The sequence below is a fragment of the Prionailurus bengalensis genome, chromosome A3, assembly GCF_016509475.1.
Source record: "Prionailurus bengalensis isolate Pbe53 chromosome A3, Fcat_Pben_1.1_paternal_pri, whole genome shotgun sequence".
In the NCBI taxonomy this organism is placed as follows: domain Eukaryota; kingdom Metazoa; phylum Chordata; class Mammalia; order Carnivora; family Felidae; genus Prionailurus; species Prionailurus bengalensis.
In genome coordinates, this window is record NC_057354.1 from 27,665,981 (window position 1) to 27,686,575 (window position 20,595).

The 20,595-nt window shown below is 55.9% G+C and overlaps 1 protein-coding gene across 13 annotated transcripts; it reads left to right on the top strand.

Annotated features, from left to right (window-relative positions):
- The first annotated feature begins 2,554 nt into the window (after window positions 1–2,554).
- On the top strand, window positions 2,555–19,033 carry RBCK1 (RANBP2-type and C3HC4-type zinc finger containing 1). 13 transcript variants are annotated; one of them, XM_043602678.1, is made up of 13 exons: window positions 2,555–2,731; window positions 3,234–3,323; window positions 4,406–4,550; window positions 9,472–9,565; window positions 9,710–9,908; window positions 11,074–11,195; window positions 11,319–11,492; window positions 12,642–12,802; window positions 13,947–14,058; window positions 16,128–16,307; window positions 16,802–16,900; window positions 17,207–17,350; window positions 18,330–19,033. In XM_043602678.1, exons 2-13 carry the CDS (start codon window positions 3,302–3,304, stop codon window positions 18,408–18,410), a joined length of 1,533 nt encoding a protein of 510 aa, XP_043458613.1. In that variant the 5' UTR covers window positions 2,555–2,731; window positions 3,234–3,301; the 3' UTR covers window positions 18,411–19,033. The 13 variants fall into 13 exon arrangements, with proteins under 13 accessions (XP_043458613.1, XP_043458614.1, XP_043458607.1 ...); XM_043602679.1 differs by having other exon boundaries at window positions 2,556–2,735; XM_043602672.1 differs by lacking the exon at window positions 18,330–19,033 and adding an exon at window positions 17,530–18,251 and having other exon boundaries at window positions 2,568–2,731.
- The last annotated feature ends 1,562 nt before the right edge of the window (window positions 19,034–20,595 follow it).

The window sequence follows — 20,595 nt, forward strand, 5'->3', positions numbered from 1 at the left end:
ACCGACTGAGCCACCCAGGCGCCCCATGAAGTGTATTATGTCTTCAAGACACTACAATGTAGGCTCTTCTCCCAGAGAAGGATCTTTCCGGCCCAGGGAGCCATCACCCAGATGAGTGGCTCGTTTGTCATTCTCATAGGCAGCCGGATTCTTCCGCTTGGCTTTCACAAACTCCTGGGTCCCCTGTGTGTAGACAGGATAAAACGCTACAAATGGCGGCACGACATCCAGGATGCATGCCCGAGTGTGGCACCGCATGCTGGGGATGGCCTTGCCGAAGTTGTGCGGGAAGGCGGTGCTCGCAGGGCAACAAGGCTGTAGGTGGTCACGTGCTGCACCCGTGTCAGACCCCGGAACTCGTGGCCCAGGGTTGCGGCAATGCCTCAGTCCCGCACAGGGGTCACTCTGCCCTCCCCGGTCATGGGGACCACTGTCCGTCTGAAGGAGGGAGGCTGGGCCATAAAACATACCATGGCTCCTGCCTTGCTCTCCAGGATCATCTGCTCTTGGGAAAGCCAGCAGCCATGTTTCAAGGACACTCAAGTAGCCCTTCGGGGAGGCACAGGTGGCAAGGAATTTAGACATCCCGCAAAGCAGCGCCAACCAGGTATAGGCGTAGCTTTCTCGAAGGCCGATCTTCCACCCTGGTCAAGCCTTCAGATGACTGAAGCCTCAGCTAACATCTTCACTAAAACCGCTGAGAGACTTTGAGCCAAAACCACCTAAGAAGCTCCCGAATTCTTAAACCCCGGAAACTGTGTGAGATCTACATGTTTGTTGTTGTTCTGAGCCCCTAAATTTTGGGGTAACTTGTTAGACATCAATAACCAGGAACTGAGACAGATCCTCAAAAGAGCCTTACGAAGGAGGGACCATCACGATCACCATTGTACAGAGGAGGAAGCTAAGGCCCAGAGAGGGGGGATCTTGTCCAGGGTCACGTACATCATGAACAGCGGGGCTGAACCCAGGTTTGAATGACCAAAGAGTCTCCCCACGGGGTTGAAGGATGTCCAAAGTGACTGCCAGCTCTGCCCTTGAAGGCCCAAGGGTAGGACAAGAACACCTGAAAGAAAATATCTGCCCTCAATACACATTTGTGCAGGTAACCTCAGGGCTGAAGGGACCACGACCGTCAAAACCCAGCAATGGTCACCAGAGGAAAACAAGGCAACAGAAGTGAAAATCAGCAGAAACAGACACTCAGAGTTCAGATGGCAATATTACCAGACACAGATCAGGGGCAGCTGGGTGGCTCAGTTGGTTAAGTGAAATCAAGAGTCAGCCACTCAACCAACTGAGGCACCCAGGCACCCCAGTAGTATATGCTTTAGAAAAAAAAAAAATGAAGCCAGGAAGGAGGATATAAAATGCTGGAAAGGGGAATCTGGGTGCCTCAGTCGGTTAAGTGTCCAACTTCGACTCAGGTCACAATCTTGTGGCTGGTGGGTTCGAGCCCCACATTGGGCTCTGTGCTGACAACTCAGATTCGGATTCTGGAACCTGCTTCGGATTCTGTGTCTCCCTCTCTCTCTGCTCCTCCCCGCTCACACTCTGTCTGTCTTTCTGTCTGTCTCTCTCAGGAAATAAACATTAAAAAAAATTAAATGCTGGATGTATGTGGGTGTATGAAACTTCAGATAGAGTGACCAGGGAAGAGTTTTGGGTAACGACTAAACTAAAGGGAGAGAGCAAGCCATGACGATACTGGGGTTATGGCACATGCAAAGATCCCGAGGTGGAGTGTGTCTGCCTTATTCCAGGACCTAGGAGGCCAGTGGGTTTGAGTGGGGTGAGCCATGGGTTGAACATTCCTCCCGGAAGTGGAGTGGGGAATCCAGGAAGGGGAGCTCTGACAGGTACCACTGCGGAGGTCTATTATGGGAAGAATTGTCAATTACATACCCCAACAGAGTCCTCAACAGGAAAGACTCAACTACAAGCCCAACAGGGAAAAGATGTGCATTGGATCTCCTACAAGAAATTCACTACCTCTGTAACTCAGCCAATGAGAAAGTGTCATCACCCTGAACTCTTGCTTTTCTCCAATGGACTTTGGCTCAAAACATGCCTCCCAATTCCCTCCATCTCAGTAATGTTTCTATGCGTTGTTAGATTTGCCCATGGCTTTTCACAGCTTGAATGTCCCAAACTGCAACTCTTGGCTATTCCTGAATAACCCCCCCCCTTTTTTTTTTTTTGGAAAATAACTGGCTATTTTATTTTTTAGGCTTAAAGTAGTAAGAGGAGGGGAGGCAGTTTGCAGCTGTGGAGAGGATCTCGGTTTTTACTTTGCTATGAGAGTGTTGGAAAGAATCGGGAGTGTTTTGAGGAGTGACGCGGTTTGATTTACACTCTAGGGACTGTCTGGCAGCAGGCTGGGGCCCTGTTGGGGCCAAAAGGAGAAGCAAGAAGCCTAATGCGGATAGAGCCTCGGTTTGTGTTTCGCAAACGGAGCTGAGGATGGGGCTGACCCTCCTGGGTGCCGGTGAGTATGCAGGGCTGAGCCCCGCCCCCATCCCGTCCAATCCCCGCCCCCGGCGGCCACTGCCCCGCCCCTCCCCTCCAGACCCTCCCCCCGCCCCTTCCCGCGGCCGTGCGGGCGCGGCCTGCCGGGTGAGTGAGGGTCAGGGAGTCCCGGATCAGCCCAACAGGGGTCACCCCGGTCAAGGTCCTTGAGCACCCCGGACCACCGCGACCCCGGCGCAGGACGGGCGCCGCCGGGGACTGCGTAGGTGCCAGTCGCCGCCGGGTGTGCCGGGCGGTTGGGGGGGAGGGTGTCCGGATGTCCCGACAGTCTGCTGCCCCACTTCCGGGGCCTCCACTTTCACTTTCCCTTTCGCTGTAGCTGCTCCCCTCCCCTCCCGACTGTCTGGGGCCGCCCCGCAGGGGAGGGAGTGTGGCTGCAATCCCTGGCGCCAGGGGTGTTCCCAGAAGCGAGAAGTTGGGGGGAGGGCCCTCCCCAGGGACTAACAGCGCCCGGCTGTGCGGCGTCACCCTCATCCCTGCACCAGGTCTGTCCCGCTTCCTCTGTCGCCCATTGTGGGCTTGGCTCGGTGCCCTTTGCCCTTTCACCTCCCACGCAGGGTCCCAGCCCGTTCCCATACCCGGTCTCCGGTGCTTGTGATGTTACCCGATCCCATCCGGGGACACCAAGGCATAAAGAGGGTTCGGGCCGGGCCGGAGGCCACCGGCCGCGACTGAATTACTTGTGGTCATCCGCCCTCTCCCAGGTGACCCAGGGATAACATTTCTCCGGAGCTGCTGCCCCCGCCTGGGGGCATGGGCGCAACCACACCAGATGGACGAGAAGACCAAGAAAGGTGGGCACAGCCTGGAAGCGGCTGGGAAACTTCCTTTAGGCGGTGGGCCCCGGCAGGACCTGGCCTCCCCTGCCCTGAAGGGTGGGAGAGGTGGCTTTAACCGCACCCTCCCTCTATCCACCTGCCCCTCAGTTTCCTTCTTTGGGGCCTGGTTGCTTCTAGGGGCTGGTCCTTCAACTATGGCGTGTCCCTGAGGCCACCACGAGCCAGCACTGTGTTGTGATGGTGTGGAGAGCTCCCAGAGAACACAGGAGATCTCTCAGGCCTGGTGCAGGAGACAGATCTCAGTTGACCTAAATACCAGGGGTCCTTGCGCCCCCTCTTGCCCCCTCCACCCAGCATTGTAGAACATGTCAGGTCATGTCATCACCCTGCTCAAAACCCACCCTGTGTCCCTCTATGTTCTTAGGCCAGAGCCCTCGGTTAGCCCACAGTTCCCTTCTGGCTTCACTGACCTCACAGTCTTACCCCATTCACCCCCTTGTTCATTCTGATGGAGCCCCACTGGCTTCTTTCTGTTCCCATCCAATCATTTCTGGCTCAAGGCCTTTGCCCTGACCTTTCTCTCCACCAGGAATACTCTTCCCTAACCGGGTTTGGACACATCTAGCTTTTCCTGGTCTCAGCTTCAGTGTCCCCTCCTCCTAGAGGCCTTCCCTGATCTCCTTATGCTGTTTATTTCCTTGCCAGCGTGGTTCACAACCTGAATTCTTTTCTGTTGTCTATCTCCTTGCTGGGCCGGGAGGTCCGTCAGCACAGGGACCCATTTATCTTACTCACTGCCGAATCCCAGTTTCTGGGACAGCAGCTGGTACACAGTAGGAGCTCAGTAAATCCTTGTCACATAAATGAATGGAAGTTTGGGGGCCTGGGAGTCTGAAGGACAAATAGAACTAAATGAACAGGGAGGGGGAATGGGGAGTATCAGAGAAAGGGATTTTTAAGCTGGGTGCTAAAGGATATGTAGGAGTTCACCAGGGAGACAGAGGAAGCAGTAGGTGCAAGGGACTACCACCTCCCTCTCCCCCAGCTCCTGGAAAATAAACCGTGTGCTAACCTGCTTCCATTGTACTGGATTTCAGCCGAGGAGATGGCCCTGAGACTCACCCGAGCAGTGGCAGGCGGGGATGAACACGTGGCAGTGCAGTGTGCCATCTGGCTGGCAGAGCAACGGGTGCCCCTGAGTGTGCAACTGAAGCCTGAGGTCTCCCCAACACAGGACATCAGGTGAGGAGGGCACGACTGGCCTAAGTCTTAGGGCTTCCTGAAACCCAGTGGGCCGCAGTATATTCTTGCCGGTTATTCTCCTTTTAAAAAATTTTTTAATGTTTATTCATCTTTGAGAGACAGAGCATGAGCGGGGGAGGGGCAGAGAGAGACGGAGACACGGTATCCGAAGCAGGCTCCAGGCTCCGAGCTGTCACCACAGAGCCCGACGCGGGGCTCGAACTCACGGACCGCGAGATCATGACCTGAGCCGAAGTCGGAGGCTCAACCGACTGAGCCACCCAGGCGCCCCTCTCGCCAGTTATTCTTAATGGCAGGTTCTGGTGTCAGGAGACCTAGCTTCAAACCCGAGCTCTGTCTGTCATCCACTGTGAGATCTATAGCAAGTCACTTCACCTCTCAGAATTTTCAGAGGTTTTTTTATTTTAAAAATGAGGCAATAATAGTAAGCCATCTCATAGGATTGTTAGAAGGTATATTAGAATGTTAGTCCTCGGGGCTCCTGGATGGCTCAGTCGGTTAAGTGTCCGACTTCGGCTCAGGTCACGATCTCGTGGTTTGCGAGTTCGAGCCCGGTGTTGGGTTCTGTGCTGACAGCTCAGAGCCTGGAGTCTGCTGGGTATTCTGTGTCTCCCTGTCTCTCTGCCCTTCCCCTGCTCGTGCTCTGTCTCTCTCTCTTTTTCCAAAAATAAGTAAACATTAAAAAAAAAAACCAACACATATAGAATGTTAGTCCTCATATAACAGAAAAAACATAGTAACGGTGGCATAAATAAATTTGATGGCAGGCAGTCTGTATGTGGGGGCTGTGCTTCCTGTAAGTCCCCGGAGACTCAGGCTTCTGTCTTGTTGCTCTGCCATTCATGGGCTCCATTCTGCGGTTCGCTTCATGGTCTAAAATGGCTGTTCCAGCTCCGGCCATCCCATCAGCATTCTTGCCGGTAGGGAGGAAGGTGTGGTGTCTCCCAGCCAGATGGGGGCCCCCAAATGTGGGGCGACCCAATTGGGTAGAAGCTGGCTGTGCAGGTGCAGAACAAAAGAGAACTGTATTGAAGACACCACCAGGGAGCGGTGGGCAGGACAGCAAAGCAGGGACTGTCTGTGGGGGGCTAGAGCTACAGGGGAGAATGAGAGAATATGGGGACGTTTGGAGTTTCCCCTTTTTTGGCCACTGTGCCTGGTGTGAGTGACCCCTTTGTCAGCGGGGGCTTAGGGATATTTCGAGGTGGGTCGCTTAATGAGCCTGTTTGCATTCACCGCGGTGATGGTCGCTGTGGCCCCTTCTGTCTGTCTTAACTCAAGTTGCCGTTCAAGCCTGTTGGCCAAAAGCGGCCTTGCAGAAGGGAAGAGGGACCCCCGCTCCCACCCTTGAGGGCACAGCTCAGAGAGTTGCACACACTTCTTCCACTCAATTCCTGCGGACCAGAAGGTATTCTCACAGCCACGCTTGGCTTGAAGGGAGGCTGCGAAACACGACCAGGCATCCAACTAGAACTCAGGGTTTCTTTTTTTTTTTTTTTTTTTTAATTTTTTTTTTCAACGTTTATTTATTTTTGGGACAGAGAGAGACAGAGCATGAACGGGGGAGGGGCAGAGAGAGAGGGAGACACAGAATCGGAAACAGGCTCCAGGCTCTGAGCCATCAGCCCAGAGCCCGACGCGGGGCTCGAACTCCCGGACCGCGAGATCGTGACCTGGCTGAAGTCGGATGCTTAACCGACTGTGCTACCCACGCGCCCCAAACTCAGGGTTTCTGTTAGCAAGTAGAGGCAAGGGAGAACGAGACCGAATTGCTCTCGGAATGCTTAGCACAATGCCTGGCACATGTCACTCAGTGAATCGTGGTGCTTATCTCCCCCCCCCCCCCCCCCCCCCGCTTTTTCATTGCTGCCTAGTAACTTTCTATCGCCTTGTAAAGGACCCCGGTCAGTGCTTTTATTTGTAGTCTCTGCTCATCTCCCTCCCTTTCCCCAACCCCAGCCTTATCTCCAGGGACTTGCCTCGTCTGGACATTTCGCAGAAATGGAATCATACTGCATGTGGCCTCTTGTGTCCGGCTCCTTTCACTTAGCATCCTGTTTTCTCGATTCATCCGTGTGGTGGCACGTATCAGAACTTTATTCCTTTCTGTTGCTCGATGATAACGTATTGTACGAATATACCACATTTTCTCTATTAATCATTTGCTGGACATTTGGGGTTTTCCCGCTTGGGGGCTAACGTGAATAATGATGCTGTGAACATTCGTGCCTAGTCTTCTTTTTGAGTTTTACCGAGCTGTAATGGACACAGGACATTGTATTAGTTTAAGGTGTTGTGATCTTGTGATTTATAATAAGGAATATTTTCTTGGTCTTTGTCCTTTCCTGGCACAGAGCTCCTTGGAACTTCTTACGTTTTTTCGAGTGGTAAAGGTGCGTTTTGTTGTGCAAATGAGGTGACCTTTGGAATCTCCCTAGATCACCTAAGGATGGGGGCCGCTGCTCACCAGAGAAACCAGCCAGTGTGATTAGAGGGTTGGAGTGTACAGTCCCATCCCCCTGACCTCCTGGGAGGGGACGGGGACTGGAGGTATAGAATCAGTCCCCAGTGGCAGTGGTCTCATCAGTCACGCCTATGTAATGAGATTTTCATAAAAACTGAAAAGGGCGGGGTTCAGAGAGCTTCTGGGTTGGTGAACGCGTGGAGATCTGGGGACGCTAGAGCACTCCAGAGGGCAGGGAAGCTACCACCCTTTCCCGGATGGTGTGCCTCGCACTGTGCATCTCTTCCAGATTCTTCCATCGGGCTGTCCCCGAATTATGCCCTTCCATAACAAACCAGTGGTCTCGTAAGCAAAATGTTTGAGTTCCGTGAACTGCTCTAGCAAATTAATGGAATCCCAGGAGTGGGCTGTTGGAACTCCCGATTCTGTATCCGATGACGCAGTACCGGCTTACGACTGCCATTTGAGAGGGGGCGGTCTTGTAGGACTGAGCCCTCAAGCTGCCGACACTGCTGCTGTTTCTGGGTAGATCGGGTCAGAATTGAGTTGAAATGGAGGACGCCCTGCTGGTGCCTGAGAATTGCAGGAGCCTCCCTCTTCCCATCCACACGTTGGAAATCGAGTCTCGGAACCAGTTTAGATGCACAACATAATGACTTGGTACATGTATGTAATTGGGCAGTGATGAACACAGCAAGTTAACATCCATTGCCTCACATACTTACGTATTATTTTTTTAAGTATTCTCTATACCCCACATGGGGTTTGAACTCACCACCCTGGGATCGAGAGTCACATGCTCTACCTGAGCCAGCCAGCCGCCCTTATTATTTTTATCGCCTGCAGTTTCAGATACATGAGGCAGAAATGTTAATGATAGTCACCATGCCTGTACATTACCTCCCTGTGACTTGCTTATTAGCCTCAATACCATTATCACATCTAAAAAATTAAGAGTAATCCCTTAAACTCCCCTAATACAGTTTATAGTATAATTTCCCTGATTATCTCATTGACAGTTTTTATAGTTGGGTTATTCCAATTAGGAGCCAGAGAAGATCTACACAGATCCTTTCTTTCTTTCTTTCTTCTTTTTTTAAACACTTATTTATTTTTGAGAGACAGAGCATGAGCAGGGGAGGGGGAGAGAGAGAGGGAGACACAGAATCTGAAGCAGGCTCCAGGCTCTGAGCTGTTTGTTAGCACAGAGCCCGATGCGGGGCTCGAACTCATGAACTGCGAGACCATGACCTGAGCCGGAGTTGGACGCTCAACCGACTGAGCCACCCAGGCGCCCCGACATGTATCCTTTCTTAATCTTGTCTTTTTAATTCCTCCTCTTTATTTTTATGCCATTAATTTAAGAACCTTGGTCTTGGACCTCCAGAATTCCCCCACATGCTGGATTTATTAACTGCCACCTCGGGGTGTCATTTAAGTATCTCCAGTTTTTCTTGTGAACTTGTAGTTGGATCTAAAGGGTAGGTTAGTCCGGAGTCACTTTGTACATTTCCAGGAACTCGTCCTCATTTACTGATTGTTTCTTGCTGTTCTTGTTCTGTGCTCTGATGTGTCTGTGTCCTTTGGGATCCAGTTCTGGTTTGTTTCATCGTAGCCCTTCCCTTTCGTGCTTTTGATCTTCCAGAAATGTTGAAGGGTCCTTCCTTGAGAAAGCTGGTGTTTCTCTGGAATAACACTGGGTTGAAGTCCTGCCTCTCACAGTCTCAGTGTTACTTGGTAGCCTCAGCGTAACCTGTCCGTGCCTCGTGTTTTTATCTGTAAAACAGCAGTGACAACAGTATCTGCCTCCTGGGTTTGTGGAGAGGATTAAACGGGCTAAAACATACTAAGTGCTGGGGCGCCTGGGTGGCTCAGTCGGTTAAGCGTCCGACTTCGACTCAGGTCACGATCTCGCGGTTTGTGCGTTCAAGCCCCGCATCGGGTTCTGTGCTGACAGCTCAGAGCCCGGAGCCTGCTTCGGATTCTGTGTCTCCTCCTCTCTCTGCCCCTCCCTGCTCATGCTCTGTCTCTCAATAATAAATGTTTAAAAAAATTTTTAAAAAGAAACATATTTAGTGCTTTGAAGCATCGTGGCATATAGTAAATAACAACGATTGGTGGTTTGGCTAAAGAGCAAAGGCTCCAGGAGGCTGGAGAGTAGGGAGGGGCTCGGATCACGGAGGCCCTCGTGTGCCGCAGTGAGTCCGGATTGGATTCTCAGAAGAGCGTGGAGCCACCGCAGGGGTTTAAGCAGCGGGTTCTGATTCAGGAGGAAGCACAGGGCTGCGGGAATCCAGGAAAGGCCCCCTAACCCAGACTGGGCGTCTGTGGGTGCGTGCGCGTGTATATGTACACGTGCAGCTGCGTGCACAAGCGTGCAGACAGGTACGTGCCAGCAGCTGGTGGCTGAGGTTGGACCTGTGACCTTCTCCGCAGGCTGTGGGTGAGTGTGGAGGATGCTCAGATGCACACAGTCACCATCTGGCTCACAGTGCGTCCGGACATGACAGTGGCTTCCCTCAAGGACATGGTGAGTTTGGGGGGGGGGGGTGCAGGCGGAAGTGGAGGGGGTACACGAAAGGGAAACATCAAGGCAGACGCTTCCCATTTTACGTCCACTTCTCTTTACTCTGGTCCTCCCTTTCCCCTCTCCCTCTCTCCATGTCCCCGCCAGGTATTCCTGGACTACGGCTTTCCACCCGTCCTACAGCAGTGGGTCATTGGGCAGCGGCTGGCCCGGGACCAGGAAACCCTGCACTCCCATGGGGTGCGGCGGAATGGGGACAGCGCCTACCTCTACCTGCTGTCAGCCTGCAACACCTCACTTAACCCTCAGGAGCTGCAGCGGGAGAGGCAGTTGCGGATGCTGGAAGGTGAGACTCTGCCTCTGAGTGGCACGGGACTCATCTGAGGTCGCAGGGCAAGAGGGAGCAGAGTCCGTGGACTTTTGGTCAGGAACTCTCGCCAGGAGGACCTTATCCATAGTGCACAAAGGACACCCCCCCGGAGGGAGCCATTTCTGAAGCCGGTGGTCTGGGGGAGAGGGGCTGAGTCCAACCCCCGGCCCCAGCATTTATCAGCTGTGTGACCTTGGGCCAGTCCCTTCCTGTCTCCACTCCTCAGCTTCTAAATCTGTAAATTGGATACCATGATAATAATAGCATTTATTCTCAATTTTTAAAATTTTTATCTGGAAATCGTTCAGACAGACAGAAAAGGTGCAAAGTTGTACGAAGAATTGCATAACAAATTCCCAAGGACCTCTCGCGTGTATTCCCCCAAATGTTAACATTTCACCACAGCTGCTTTGCTTTATCATTCTCTATACACAACTGTTTTTATATGCATAAATACTCCTGTTTTCTGAACGGTTCTGAAGTGCAGACATGATGTATCCCTCTCCCCTAAAAGTTTCAGTGTGCATTTTCTTTAAAATAGGGTCATTTTCTTACATTACCACATACAGCTACCAAATTTAGGAAACCAACAATGATAAAGTACTGTTATCTAATCCACACATGTTACCCAGATTTGACCAGTTGTCTCACTAATGCCCTTTATAGCAGGAGACCTGGCCGTGGCATCGTGTCTCCCAGGGTCTTTCAGTCTTTGGTGCCCTAGTCTTCCTGTGACTGTCCTGATACTTGAAGACTCCAGCCAGTTGTTTTTTTTTTTTTTTTTTTCCGCTTTTCTGTCCGATGGCCCTTCATGAATGGATGCAGATTCAGGATTTGGCAGGAGCAGGACTGAAGTGTTTGTCCCTCTAGGTGCATAACTTGAGCATAGGAGGCCTGTCTTTAGGCGGTGGGGTTTTAAGCCGGGAGCACGCGGGAGCATTCACGGGTGGAGGAGGGACTCTGACTTTGTGGGAGCCCGACACTCAGCCAGGTCTGGGCTCACCTGGCGAACCGAGCTGGAGACTCCCCCAGGGAGGAGGGAGAGGACCGAGGAGCGGAGCTGTGCGGGGCGCGCGGCCGGCACAGAATGTGCGCCAAGTGGGCTGCGTGGATCTGCCACGCCCTAAATCCTCCTCCCTAGATCTGGGCTTCAAGGACCTCACGCTTCAGCCCCGGGGCCCCCTGGAGCCAGCCCCCACCAAGTCCGGAGCCCCCCAGGAGCCGGGGCGGGGCCAGCCCGAAGCCGCGCCCGAACCCCCGCCGGTAAGCCGCCCCCACCTCGGCGCGCGCCCTTGACCGCGCGCCCCGCCCCCCGACTCCGCCTCCACGCTCCCGGACCCCTCCCCGCGCCGTGCTCAGCCCCTCACCCTCCGACTCTGCCCCCAGGTGGGCTGGCAGTGCCCCGGCTGCACCTTCATTAACAAGCCCACGAGGCCTGGCTGCGAGATGTGCTGCCGGGCGCGGCCTGAGGCCTACCAGGTTCCCGCCTCGTACCAGCCGGACGAGGAGGAGAGAGCGCGCCTGGCGGGCGAGGAGGAGGCGCTGCGCCAGTACCAGCAGGTGGGCGCGGCGGCCTCGGACCAAACACCTGTGGACCGGGCGGGGAGGCGTACGGTGGGACGGGAGGCACCTCCGCATTGCCGCTCCAACCCCGTGGCTGCCTTGCCCCCTCCTGACCCCCCCGCTGCTGTTGACCCCGCACTTGACTGTGGCCCGCCCTCTCCTGGAGGTCTTAAGTGCTGAGACCCTGCTCCCAGGCTGTGATCACATGCCCCGCCCCCACTTCGGCTGTGGCTCCGCCCCTAGCTTTGACACACACCCACTGTGCACACGACTGCCCCAGGCTGTGACTCCCGCACCCTGTTTCCGACCACGCTCGTATCCACCTTCCCCTTACCCACCTGTGATAGTTACTGCTCCACTTAGACATGACCTCACCCTGGACCCTGCTACTCCCGACCTCCTCCCTCCCTGTTGGGGTTCACCCCTGACTTCCTAGGAGCCTGGACCGGGCCCTTCACTGCTCCCTGTAAGATTGGCCCCGCCCTCTGTCCTGCCCCTTCCGTAGTTATGCCCCCCGATCCTGACACAAGCCCTGATTACACAGATGCCAGACCCTGAGTGTCCCCCATTCTGATTGGATGCCCCCCACCTGCTTTCTCCTCGGACCCAGTGCTGCCCTTGCCCCACCCCAGCCATGACCTCATTCGTGGTCTTACCTACAACCTTGGCCCAGACCCCGTCCTCTCTCCGGTCTTGCTTTGCTCTCTAGCTTTATCACCACCCGCATACCCCTGACCCACTCTGTGACCTTGACGGGCTCCGACTCCACCACCCCCCGCCCTGCTTCTGGGCGGGGATGTGAACTCTCTTAAGACCCCCAGACTACCTCCTCAGACTCCTTCCCTTCACTATTGCCATCACTCCCTCTCGTGGCTTGACCCCTGGTTGCAGCTCCAACCTGCCTCTGCCTGGCCCGCCTCCTGTCATTGGCTTCCCCGCCTCCCCTCCTGCCCTGGCCCCATCCTTCCCATCATCTCGTCTCCCGCCCACTGCCAGGCCACCTCCACCCCCACCCAGGGATCCTGACTCTCCCCCAGCTTTGCCCCGCCTCCGGGGTCTGACCTGGCCCCCTGGTCCTGCCCCCTTCCTGGTCTGACCCTCCCCCGAGACCCTGACCCGCCCCGCGGCCCCGCCCCGTGTGCCCAGCGGAAGCAGCAGCAGCAGGAGGGAAACTACCTGCAACACGTCCAGCTGGATCAGAGGAGCCTGGTGCTGAACACCGAGCCCACCGAGTGCCCCGTGTGCTACTTGGTGCTGGCGCCCGGCGATGCCGTGGTGCTGCGTGAGTGTCTGCACGCCTTCTGCAGGTGCGGCCCCCAACCCCACCCCCAGCAACGCAGCGTTTGTCGCAGCCGCCGATTACCGGAGGGCTGAGAGTGGGTGGGGCCTGTGCGCTTACATCTCATTGGACGCTCACAAAAACCTGCGAGGTAGGCGCTGTCTCCCCATTTTGCAGAGGGGGAATGTGAGGTTCGGAGGCCAGCCGCTTGCTCAAGGCCACACTGCTCAGGCATTCTGGTTCCAGAGCCTGCGCCCTTTGCCGCTCTCTGCGGCAGGCCCAGCCAAGGGCACTGAGGCCCTAGCGCCGGCAGACTGAGCCAGCCCCGCTCTCCGCCTGGCTGGTGGGCAGACCGTCCTTCTCTGAGGCTCCGCCAGGCCACCGGTCCTGGGCTGTGCAGACCATGTCCGCCTTCACCACAGCGGACATTCGCACGGCCCCTGGGTGCCAGGGACTGTGCCAGGCCTGGGGATCCAGGAGGGAACAAAGAAGCTCAGTTCCTGCCTCCTTGGAGCTTACGTTCCGGTGGAGAGAGTCTGATATTAATCGAATAATCGCTGATGGAATTGTAAATTGTGTCAAATGCTAAGCACCAGCGGATTGTGATTAGTGGATTCTGATCAAAGAACAGGGGCCCTGCTCCAGGAGCGGGTCAGGAGAGCCCCTAAGGGGGTAGCATTTGAGCAGAGACCCGGGGGTCTGCTGCAGCGGTGTGCCCGGCCTGTCTGTGGCCAAGCAGGTGTCGGTGTGGCTGGAGCAGAGATGGACCGAGAGATTAGTTAGAGAGGACAAGTCCTCAGGGCTCTTGTAAGCCATAGCGAGGCGAGCAGGTTTGTTCTGGGCGGATCCGGATGGGGGGCTGCTGGGGATTGTGAGGCCAGTGTGTTGGGAATGGTGTCGGAGGGCGAGGTGGGCCCAGGGAACCCGGGAAGGATGCTTCTGCTCTGCTCCAGGCAAGGAGTGATGGGGGCCTGGACCAGAGCAATGGGGGGTGGCTGTGGGGTGCACAGAAGTGGACGCTTTGGAGATGGGTTTATGGGAGGGATATGAAGGAAGAGGGGAATTGAAGAGAAGCCCACCTGGGGTCAGGCCTCACTACGTGAGGGGTGGAATCCAGGTGGATGGGGTTCAGATGACCCTAACCTCCCCCTCCCGCCCTTCACCCCCTCCAGGGAGTGTCTGCAGGGCACCATCCGCAACAGCCAGGAGGCCGAGGTCTCCTGCCCCTTCATTGACAACACGTACTCGTGCTCGGGCAAGCTGCTGGAGAGGGAGATCCGGGCGGTAAGGCCAGGGGCGGAGGGCGCACCCTGAGCTGGCAGGTGGGGATGGGGTTGGGGGCACCGATCTCAGCACACATTTATCCGGAGCCTTCTGTGTGGGCTGCTGAGGGCCAAGCAGTGAACAGGACGGGACTTGGGGGAAGTAGGCGGTAAAGAAAGCACTCTTGGGAAGGAAAGACAGCAGAGCCATTAAGAATGGGGAAATTCTGGGGCCATTGGCCTGGGTGACCTCCGGTCAGATCCTCACCCCGTGCCTTGGTTTTCTCATCTCAGCTAGGGTCGCAGTTAGCTTCTTCGAAGGTTGTGAAGAATATAGTAGAGTGTGTGTGTAAAAGACTTCAGAGTAATGGGTGAGCCCTCGCATCCGTTTGCTTTTGCCGCCTGACAAGTTATCCCAGACGTAGTGTCTTCAAACAACCACTGTTTATTTAGTTCACAAATCTGCAAGTGAGTCATCGCGGTTGGACTTAGCCAGATGATTCTTCTAGCTCCAGCTGGGCCTGGCTGGTCCCATGTGGGTTTAGCGGGTGGATCTGCTGTCACGGGCTGATTTATGATGGCCTTATTTGCAATGGCGGGGCGGCTGGGCCTGTCTCCGCTGTGCTCTGTCACCCACCGGCAGGCTGGCCAAGGCCTGCTCCCGGGCTGGTGGCCTCCAGGGTCCCGGAGCAGCCAGCAGGGAGCTCCAGTGCAAGAGTCCTTGCCACGCGTCTGCTCTTTTTACTTGCTGCCATCCCAGTGAGCCTGCTCGAGCCCATAGTCCCCGCGAGGGCACCATCCAAGGGTGTGGAGTCAGGGAGACACGAATAAATCGGGGCCCTTTCTCCAGCAATCCATTCCGGTGTTGCACACATCTGCACGAGTGTGTTCGCTGTTACTATTATGATTGTCATCAAGATCCCACCCTTCTCGGAGTCTCCATTTCCCCCCCTGGAAAATCGACTGCTGGGCCTGATTCGTGGTTTTTAAACTGCTCGGGACTGGCCTTCTCAGAATTGGGCATCTTGGGGTTCCCAGACCAAAACATGGAGGCAGGGTCAAAGTGGCTGAGGTCCAAATGGGAGACCCCCCCCCTCCCCGACAACAAGCATACAGTTGGGTGAATTTTGACAGACGTAACTCTCGTAATCAGCCCCCAATCAACATGGGGAATGTAGGCATGATTTTTACTTGTGACCAGCATAGATACACCTTTTGCTATGTTGCTATAGAACTTTTCTGAGGATTATTATAAATCTCTAGAGCATGTATCCTGCTTATATCTCTTCTCTTAATAATTCCAGTTTCTCAGTTTGTAACGAACGCTTCAAGAACTTTTTGAATGGTGTCTCTTCTTGTACATTATTTTCTTGGCATAAACCTGTAGATGGGGAGTGAGTCCTAAAGGGTCAGAGAAGTTTTGTTGAAACATAATTGCCACACGGCTGTCTCCCAGTGTCATATACCAGGATACTAGTTTAACCACATCTTCGCCAGCATTGCTGGTTATTATTTTTGTTCACTTTTCCTTTTTTTTTTTTTTTAAATTGTAGAATATACATAACAGAATTTCCCATTTTTACCGTTTTTCTTTTCTTTTTTCCCCCCATTTTTACCATGTTAAGTGTACAGGTCTGTGGCATTAAGTACACTCACATTGTGCACCTATCACCACTGTCCATCTCCAGAACTTCTAATCCACTTTTTGAATGAGAGTTTTTATTTAAAAAAAAAGTTTTTTTTTTTAATGCTTTTATTTTTGAGACAGAAAGAGACAGAGTGCCAGCAGGGCAAGGGCAGAGAGAGAGGGAGGGAGACACAGAATCCGAAGCAGGCTCCAGGCTCTGAGCTGTTAGCACAGGGCCCGATGCAGGGCTCAAACCCACGAACCGTGAGATCATGACCCGAGCCAAAGTTGGATGTTTAACCAACTGAGCCACCCAGGCGCCCCTTGAATGGAGTTTTTAAACACGGAGCAGGGCTGGGTTGGACTTCATGGGTCGAGGGCTTCCTGGAGGATATTTGGTGGCTGGGAGGGCCCTCGTCAGCTGTTCTGAACCCCGAGCAAACAAGGTTGTGGCCTCTCGGCAGCTGCTGCCCCCCGAGGATTACCAGCGATTTTTGGACCTGGGCGTCTCCATCGCGGAAAACCGCAGTGCCTTCAGCTACCACTGCAAGACCCCGGACTGTAAGGGATGGTGCTTCTTTGAGGATGATGTCAACGAGTTCACCTGCCCAGTGTGCTTCCACGTCAACTGCCTGCTGTGTAAGGTGGGGACAGGGGCCCACGCTGTCCAGTCACCCTAGTCCTGCCAGGAGCTCACTGCACCTCGGTGCTTGTTCTCCGGGCAAGGGAGCTGTGACCCCAGCCTGGTCGTTTCACCACGGACAGCCGCACGTCGATGGCGGGGCCTGGTCCGGGCCCCAAACTGAGCCTGACCCTTGGACCGAGCCCTGGCTCTCGATGGAACCTCAGCCTAGCCTGAGCCTCGGCCCGAAACTGAGCCCTGACCCTGGCCTCCTAGTCACACACCAACCCGCCCCTGGCCCCAGACTGATGCTCAACCCCTGTCCTGAATTGAGCCCGGACCCCAAACCCAGACTGAGTCTTGCCGGACCCTGACCTCAGGCCGCTCCCCGCCCTCATCGGCTCAGTGGCTGACCCCTAACGAGACTGGTCTCGAGGCCAGACGAGACGATGCCCGTCTCTGGTCTCTCCAGACTGGTCTGGAGCCTTCTCACATCGAGCCCCTCGCCCGCCACAGGCCATCCACGAGCAGATGAACTGCAAGGAGTACCAGGACGACCTGGCCCTGCGGGCCCAGAACGATGTGGCCGCCAGGCAGACAACAGAGATGCTCAGGGTGAGGCAGGGTCAAGGCTGAGGCCTGGGGATTTGGGTTCTGGGAGGGTTCGGTCCGTGGGTTGGGGGCTTCTCAGTTCTCAGAAAGGGCTGCTCACTGCCATCCAGAAGCGGGACTGCTTTAGGACAAGCGGTCACGGGGTGAGCAGCGGGGAGCACGTCTACGAAAGGCAGGAGAGCGCAGGAGAGTGACCCCACACCCCCAGAGGGCCAGCCGGTTTGTCCCTGCGGTGGGCCGGGGGTCAGGGAGGGCTCCGGCCGGCAGCCGCCCCAGCCCGGCTGAAGGCTGGCACCTGCCGTGCCCCAGTCCATGCTGCAGCAGGGCGAGGCCATGCACTGCCCACAGTGCCGCATCGTGGTGCAGAAGAAGGACGGCTGTGACTGGATCCGCTGCACCGTCTGCCACACCGAAATCTGCTGGGTCACCAAGGGCCCACGCTGGGGGCCTGGGGTGAGTCTTGGGGGCGGGCGGGCGGGCGGAAGCAGAGGCTGGGGAGCATGACGGGGAGGCGCCCGGGCGCCTCCCCCCAGAGTGGGGCACAGCCCCTGGGCCAAATCCAACTCCCTGCCTGGATCCGTCCAGGTTGTAAAGTGAGGACGGTTTTTACACTTTTTTAAACGGTTGGAAAGTATCGAGAAAAGAAGTTGTTTGGTGCGACACGTGAAAATGATGCGAGACGCGAGTTTCGCGTCCACAAAGCAGCGTGTTCTGGGAGCACGGCCGCGTGCATTCGTTGTGTACCGTCCGGGGCCGCTTTTGCACTACAAAGGCCGAGACCCGATGGCCCCAGACACCTGATGGAAGCGGCACTTTGCGGAAAAAGTTTGCTGACCGCACCCTAGAGGGCAGTGAGTGAGGATTCAGTCTGGGCTCAGAGGCAGAGCGGGTCCCCGGCTCTGGTGCACGCCGGCTGTGTGGTTAGGCTGTTCTGAGCCTCGGTTTTCTTCATCTGTGAAATGGAGATGATGGCAGGCGTCTTGCAGGCTTGTCCTCAAAACCAAATGAAAGCATGCAAGGGAAGGGCTCCGCCAAAGGCAGCGGTGTTTATCAGGGCTGAGTTCCTGGGGTCGGGGGCTCGTAGTTGTATCCGGGTGGACCCCGGGACGGACGGAGGCAGAGGGAGCGTCTCTCAAGCTGCCAATGTGCCGACCCACCCAGGATTTGCAGACAGCCATCACGTCCCTTGCCTGCTCTGGGTCTAGGGGAGCACAGACTGGGACCCTGTAATTAGGGGTGCTGCGGGAGCCCAGAAAGATCTTAACTGACTGCCTCCGCCAGGTAGCTGAGGCCAAGAAAGCCATTCGTGGCAGGCGGCCCTGCCCGAGCGAAGAGCCGGAGTGGGGGTGTGCAGGGGTTTGAGGGTGTGATGGAGCAGCGGGGCGGGCCACTGTTTTCACTGCCATGACCTTCTCTCCTCCCCATCCTCTAGGGCCCAGGAGACACCAGTGGGGGCTGCCGCTGCCGGGTGAATGGGATTCCTTGCCACCCCAGCTGTCAGAACTGCCACTAGCTGAGGATGGTCCGGTTCCCACGCTGACCCAGCCCCCCATCCATCCCCATGCTGCTGTGGGACAGGGCTGGTGCTTTGGCTCTCATTTGTGGCCTGGGAGATGCCCGTTGTGCTTGGCTGAGACGGAGGCCTTGTGGAGACCAAGGCCCCTGAGCTACGTGGATGGCTTTGTTTGCAAGGGATGTTGCAGCCTGAGCTCCCAGTGCGTGTTGTCCCTGGCTGCATCTGCCCCAGTGCCTTTGCCCTCCCTCTGGGGCTTGCTGGCCAGACCTCTCAGCTCTTCTCTGTGGCTCTTCGGAACTCTGCCTGACCCAGACTTAAACACGGCCCTGGCCAGAGGTCTTGCAGGATGGAATCTCCGAGAGCCTCGTGTGAGTCCACACTCGCTTCCACCACCCTCGTCTGCTGAACACGTGTAGCCCACCGCTTCGCCAGCGGCGTTGTGGGGCCGGCTTTTCCCTGCCTTTGCGGTCAGAGGCCTGGGGCCTCTTAAAGAACTGCTGCTAGTCCTGTTCAGAGCCCCGAGAGAGACCTGGCGGTTTCTAAAGCACAGCCCATCGGGTTCATCGTCCATGGCTCCCTCTCTGCTGCTGTGTAAGCTAATTAAAATGGCTTTTCAGGAAGGGATGAGTATGATGTGAGAGGGAGTGAAAGGGTGGTGGGCTGGGACTCTACACGCAGGCGGGATCCCCAGCCATCTGGGAATTGCAGCAGGAAATTGATAGGTTGGCCTCTGTCAGTGGTGGAGCGAAGGCGTGACGGAGCATTGGGGTCCTCGCTCCGTCTAGGCGCCCCTGTGCCCACCTTGAGGGGCAGGATGCTCTTGGGCCAATCGCAACTGGACAGGCAGTTTGCAGGGTGGCAAGGGTGCACAGAGCAGAGCCTGACTGCAGCCAAGCAGAGAGGGTCAGGAGTACAAACGGAGGGGTGCAGGGCTGGCCCAGGTTCCGGCCTCCAGCACCTTCCGTGCCAATGGGTGAAGGATCCTAGATGGGCAGGCTGCAAGTGCTCCCTACTGTGGGTCAAGTGCAGATGCCTCTACTCCCAAGGGGACAGCCCATTTCCGGGGGCCCTGACCACAGACAGCCCCGTGCCAGCTCACCAGGGCGGACTTGCAACCAAACCCCATGGGCTTTGGACTCGAGCCACCTGCCCGAGGAAGCAGCAGGAGGCCCCGTGGACTTGTGGGACTTGCGGGACAGCCTGTCTCTCCCAGAGCAGGGGAAGACAAGAGGAAGCCCGCTGCTAAGAGCAGCTGCTGCTGGTATGGGCAGGAAGCGGAGGATGGGCTTCACAGCCCCTGCCGGAGGCCACACATCTTCCTTGAGGGTCTGGGGCGGGCATCAAAGCCACTCGCTTAAAAGGCAGGAAGCTGGAGGCAAGCCCACAGGCCTGCTGGCTCACAAAGGCTGCTGGGCAGATCCCAGCACATGGAAGTGTGGAGAAAAGACTCCGAGCAACTGGAGGGCCTTTGTAAGGACAGGAATGAAGGCTGCAGGAGAAGGCGGGGCAGGGAAAGAAGATAAAGCCAGGCTGAGCCTCAGGCCCCATGGTCTCTTGGTCGGATTTGGCAAAAGCCTCCCGCCTGTTCTTCCCTGCAGGCACCGCCCGCTCCCTGGGTGAACTTGGGGGTCCTAGCTCCGGGCTGGCCAAAGGCGTTTATGGATCAATAAACGTTCACCCCCACCGAATTAGAACACTCCCAGCGCCTCACAGTTTGTACATTTCCACAAAGCTCGTCTCATTAAACCGCCCATGTGGGATGGGACTATCCCTATTTTACTGTTCTTGACATTGAGTCTCAGGGACGGTGCAACTCAGAGCAGCTCACACTGCCAGGAAGTGACACACCAGCCATCATGCCACCACTAGCTCTCTCACACCCAGTCCCAGCTCCCTTCTCTAGGGCTCAGAGCTGTCCCTGGCCTGAACCCCAAGTCCCCTTCCACTGGCATGACCTACTTCATCTCTATAAAACCACCACACTTTTCCCCAGTAAGCTCCACACCCGATGTGGGGCTCCAACTCACGACCCCTGAGATCAAGAGACGCACGTCCTCTAGCGGAGTCAGCCAGGCACCCTCCACCCACACTTTAGTCGGCTGTTGTTTTTACACTATTTCCCCCTCTACTCGCCTATCACGTGGCATTTTCTGACACCGCTTCTCCAGTTCCCCAACACCAA

Coding starts and splice junctions, on each gene's coding strand:
- RBCK1 (XM_043602672.1), top strand. CDS start 3,302: ATGGACGAGAAGACCAAGAAAG. Junction 4,551..9,471: donor TCCCCAACACAGGACATCAG/GTGAGGAGGGCA, acceptor CCTTCTCCGCAG/GCTGTGGGTGAGTGTGGAGG. Junction 11,493..12,641: donor CGCTGCGCCAGTACCAGCAG/GTGGGCGCGGCG, acceptor CCGTGTGCCCAG/CGGAAGCAGCAGCAGCAGGA.